Source organism: Anabrus simplex, chromosome 3 (genome assembly GCF_040414725.1).
Source record: "Anabrus simplex isolate iqAnaSimp1 chromosome 3, ASM4041472v1, whole genome shotgun sequence".
In the NCBI taxonomy this organism is placed as follows: Eukaryota; Metazoa; Arthropoda; class Insecta; order Orthoptera; family Tettigoniidae; genus Anabrus; species Anabrus simplex.
The window spans coordinates 302,419,628-302,424,923 of record NC_090267.1 but is presented as its reverse complement, the minus strand read 5'-3'; the positions used below and the strand labels follow the sequence as shown (position 1 = coordinate 302,424,923).

The following is a 5,296-nucleotide window of genomic DNA, read 5'->3' as shown; positions in this document are numbered from 1 at the left end:
ATATTTTAAAATAAAATGTTCAAAATTCCCCGCCTTTCTTACAATATATCACTCTTTCCCTTATAAATTCCAAGTTTATAAGAATTTTCGTACTTTTCCTTTTTTAAAGTGTGTATAAAACCTACAGCTACAAAATGAACCTCAATCATTAACATAGACTGTAATTCGGATTCTTTGTTAGGTTTTTATTCCTAGCACCAGAAAATATTAATATTTTTGTAAATAAATATGTTATATAAAATCGAATTTCAGTCCCAATGATCTGAATGAGGTACAGATTGTAGTACAACACTATGGGAGGAAACTCTGAAAAATTCATAATTATCCGTGAAATAGTAAGGGAGTTATGAAGGAAACCGTTAAAAAGGCGGGAAATTTTGAACATTTTATTTTGAAATGTTGTCATTAGAATTTTGACATTATTGAAGTTGCTTCTGATTGGTCTGAAGCATGCCAATACTGGGTTATGTGCAGCATTTGTCAACTACGTTTGTAGCATATATAACAATCGAATGAACATTGCCCTATTTTCCCTGTGCTATGCTAGGTCTCCCCCCTGAATTCGTCGCAGTCCCATTTTATCAGTAAGTTAAGTTATTTTTTAAATATATTTCCGAGTTGGGTTTGAGGTAATGTATTCTATTTATTATTATTATTATTATTATTATTATTATTATTATTATTATTATTATTATTATTATTATTATTATTATTATTATTAGAAAAACACCATTTTCATTTAAATGAGTACTGTTATCATGAGTGCATAAACAGACTCCATTATACATGATACTTTACTTTCACGATACCTGATCGTCTTAAGGTGAAATATGAGATATGCACTCTCTTTTAATTCTGGCCATAAAAGGAAGGGAAAGAGGTCGTACCATTCTAAGAACTAAGGTATTGGTAAAAGAAAGACAACTCTCTGCAAAGGGGTGAAAATGAAATAGGTCTACTGCCTAGGTCTTGGAAATCTAATATCGCCGGTGTCGCAAAGATAAAAATTTTTTGACCAAAGGGTCAGATAGAAGAGACGAATGTGAGGAGCCTGACATAAGTAAGTAGAAGCAAAGGCAGCCTCAGCTGAGTTCTGTGCCCTTGTTGAAAAAATCTAAGGATAAACGTATTCTTTTTATTTTATTTATTTTTTTGCTAGGGGCTTTACGTCGCACCGACACAGATAGGTCTTATGGCGACGATGGGATAGGAAAGGCCTAGGAGTTGGAAGGAAGCGGCCGTGGCCTTAATTAAGGTACAGCCCCAGCATTTTCCTGGTGTGAAAATGGGAAACCACGGAAAACCATCTTCAGGGCTGCCGATAATGGGATTCGAACTTACTATCTCCTGGATGCAAGCTCACAGCCGCGCGCCTCTCCGCGCACGGCCAACTCGCCCGGTTAAACATATTCTAGTACCGGCATATGAAAATAATGATATGTGTTTAATATACCGGTAATATAATATAATATAATATAATATAATATAATATAATATAATATAATATAATATAATATAATATAATATAATATGTTTCCAGTACTCATTTAACTGATAATGGTGGTTTAGCTAACAATAAATAACTATTAAACATTCCTTGTGCATATGAATTGAACCAGAAGACGCATAAAAAGTCCATGCGAGAAGTATAATTATAAATCTTGTGTTATAATAAATTACAGGGCTATAAACAACAACAACAACAACATGGTTCAGTATCCACTCTGTTGACTTTCAGACAGTTCGCGTACAGTAAAATACAGAAGAAAACAAATCTCTGTAGAGTTTAATGGACGCCAGAATGTCGAAGTTTTGTCCCGTACGAGTTCTCTGACGATCTGAAAGCTAACGACAACCCCCAAATGCCACCGACCTCTGCCAGGATTAAACCCACAACCTTAGGAACAGAAGAACAACAACTAACCTATTGTGCCACTGAAGTTGTCTGTTTGTGTTATTTCCGAATTTGTCTTTCCATATTCTCTTTTAACTGTAGTTCTGCTTATCAGAAAATGATTAGTTAATAATAATCAGAAGAAGAAAAAGAAGAAAAAGTAAGGAAAGTGAAAACAGAGAAGGTGCATGAAACTGGTAGTACGGATATGCATTAGCAAAATATTCTGTTAAAGTGTAGGGATTTTCTCAAACGTTTCTATAATTATTACATATATATCCAAGAAGGATATTATTTATATTTAATCATTTTCGTAACAGTTTGATAGAATTTCGTTAGTATTTTATACTACTGGTATAAATTAATTAATTAATAAAATACTCTCTTCCCTGTCGGTGGTCATCTGTGGTTGGGAGAGAAGAGTACTGTATTCACTTACTTGTTAATAATAATCATAATAATAATAATAATAATAATAATAATAATAATAATAATAATAATAATAATAATAATAATTTTATTTCGAAGGCATTGCATATAATGGATCTTAAATCTAACTCACTTACCGAAATCATTCTTGAACTTGTGTTCGTAAATCACGACATACCTACTACTCTATGACGTTCAGAAGTTCGAGGATCGTGCCTTGATGCTGGCAACTATTATCTTGGTTAGTTGGTTATAATATTTCTCCAAGTTTTTTACACTCGAAATAACTACGGTGGTGTTAGAGTATATGAATCACAGTTCTATGCCCAAAAAATTATTTTAGTAACTTAAATTATAAGAGATCTTACAAGAACACAGGATATTTTCAGACAGTTACCGTACAGAAAAGTACAGAAGGCCGGTGATGAAGTACTTCACAACTTTCTAAATGAACATGAACACCAACAGTAAAACTGATTCTTGAAATCTTCACAAGTTTGACACTCTTTTCCACCCTGAGGTTGAAACTTTGACTCTCCAAGACGTAAAACAACCTGCAATGGACCGTAGAACTAAACAGAACATTAAATCTGATGCGCCTTGCTTGTAACACAGAACTGCACTATTACACAACTACCTTCGTTTTTCTCAGTGCTGGAACTTTTTGCTCTAAATACCACAGCAGGCAGGTCTTCGGTTGATGGGTGAAAGACTAGAGACAGCAATGAACGTCTTACAAAACGAATTTGTTCTAGAAAGCGTGAAAGCTGATGAGGAATCAGACTAGTATGTGTATGACAGAATGGTAATAAAGAAACAATACCGAGACAGATTGAGGAGAAATGGAGCCCTCCGGTTAAAGATCGAAGCGAATCGCTATTTCCATGCTTAATTGTGTATGTATGTGAGATTGCAACAAATCTGGGAACACTTCAGAACTGAGCCTGGCTTTCTTGGTGGTATAAATAGTGGAGCCTGTGAGTTGTACAGTCAGTTCAGTTTACTGCCTTGTATCGTACAGTAGATACAGGCAGGATGACTAGAGTAGGGTGCCGGTGGCACCTTGTATTATTCACCACTCTGTGGCTAGTTCAAAGTAGTCTTTGTGGTACTATTTCTAATACCAACAAAGAGGAACATGTTTTGCCGGAAGTAGAGTCAAAGGCAGAACTTGCAGTGTTCGATCAAGATACTGCAGCTTCCGGCCACTGGGGCCATGGAGGAGGTGGAGGTGGCCATGGAGGTGGAGGCGGTGGTCACGGAGGTGGTCATGGAGGTGGAGGCGGCGGCGGTGGTCATGGTGGCGGTGGAACTGGCCATCACTCAGAGAAGGGAGGAGGTGAAGAACATCACTCAGCCCACCATAGCAGTCACGGCCAGAAGGGTGACAAGGGCTACAAGGGCCACCACGAGCACGAGAAGGGTGAGAAGGGCTTCCACGATAAGGAAGGTCACTCTGGGTTCTACAGCGACCATGGCGGCAAGAAGAAGAGTTTCCACGAGGGTGGAGGTCACTACGGGGAACATCATCACGGAGAGAAGGGTGAAAAGGGAGCCAAATACGGCGAGAAAGGCGCGCACAAGAAGGGTTATAGTACAAAGGGAGGTCATCAAGTGCACAAGAAGGACGAGTACGAGAAGAAACACGAGTTCTTCGACGAGCACCACGATGGTGGACATCATTCGAAGCATGGTGAATATGGTAGTCATCATGAAGCCAAGGAAGGAGGTCACAAGAAGGGCGGCCATCACCATGGAGCTCACGCTGAGGCTCATCACGGCAAGAAGGGACACCACGAGAAGGGACATCATCATCACGACCACAAGGGACATAAGGGTCATGGAGGCCACGAACAGCACCATTCCCACCACTCTGAACACGGCAAGAAGGGCGGACACAGTGATCACAAGGACTGGGGATACAGCAGTGGAAGTGGCGGCGGCGGCGGCGGAGGTGGTGGAGGACATGGAGGTGGCGGTGGCGGTCATGGAGGTGGTGGAAGTGGACACGGAGGTGGCGGCGGAGGACATGGAGGCGGTGGAGGAGGACACGGAGGTGGCGGAGGAGGACACGGCGGTAGTGGTGGAGGACACGGAGGAGGCGGAGGAGGTGGACACGGAGGTGGTGGAGGAGGACATGGTGGTTGGGGACACGGAGGAGGTGATGGAGGCGGCCATGGTGGCCACGGAGGTGGAGGAGGAGGACACGGAGGCGGAGGTGGAGGTGGTCATGGTGGACACGGAGGAGGTGGAGGAGGACATGGTGGTTGGGGACATGGAGGAGGTAATGGAGGCGGTCATGGTGGCCACGGAGGTGCAGGAGGAGGAGGGGGACATGGAGGCGGAGGTGGAGGTGGTCATGGTGGACACGGAGGTGGTGGAGGAGGACACGGTGGTTGGGGACATGGAGGAGGTGGACACGGAGGTGGAGGAGGAGGCGGTCACGGAGGTGCTGGAGGAGGACACGGTGGTTGGGGACATGGAGGGTACGGTGGGGGAGGTGGTGGACATGGAGGAGGAGGCGATCATGGGGGCCACGGGGGTGGCGGAGGAGGTGGTGGTCACGGTGGACATGGGGGTGGATGGGGTCACGGTGGACATGGAGGAGGAGGTGCAGGAGGCCACGGTGGGCATGGAGGAGGTGGAGGAGGAGGAGGTCATGGTGGGCATGGAGGAGGAGGAGCAGGAGGAGGAGGCCATCATCACTGGTAGTGACGTGCTTCAATTTCTGGTCAACCGTTCATGGATAAATGTTCTAAGTATTCTGTACGGAATGTTGGTCATTGAGTCAGAAACAGATCTCAGAAATTACTTGTTTGGTTTTTTAAAATGTTGTTTTACACGTTGTTCTTTCTGTAACCAAAGAGTTGTTGACTTTTTTTGTCTGTTAAATTGTTAACATCCAAGTGGCGAATGCTTTTGTACCACTAACGGAAAATATATGTTATAAAAATTTAATGTGTCGTATTCATT

The 5,296-nt window shown here is 42.4% G+C and overlaps 1 protein-coding gene across 1 annotated transcript; it reads left to right on the top strand.

The window, feature by feature from the left end:
* Positions 1–3,358: 3,358 nt before the first annotated feature.
* Positions 3,359–5,035, top strand: LOC136866786 (uncharacterized). The gene has a single exon (XM_067143892.2). It carries the CDS (start codon positions 3,359–3,361, stop codon positions 5,033–5,035), a length of 1,677 nt encoding a protein of 558 aa, XP_066999993.1.
* Positions 5,036–5,296: the final 261 nt, after the last annotated feature.

Bases quoted from the DNA above. Each gene is read 5' to 3' on its own strand.
- LOC136866786 (XM_067143892.2), top strand. From the start codon at position 3,359: ATGACTAGAGTAGGGTGCCGGTGGCACCTTGTATTATTCACCACTCTG.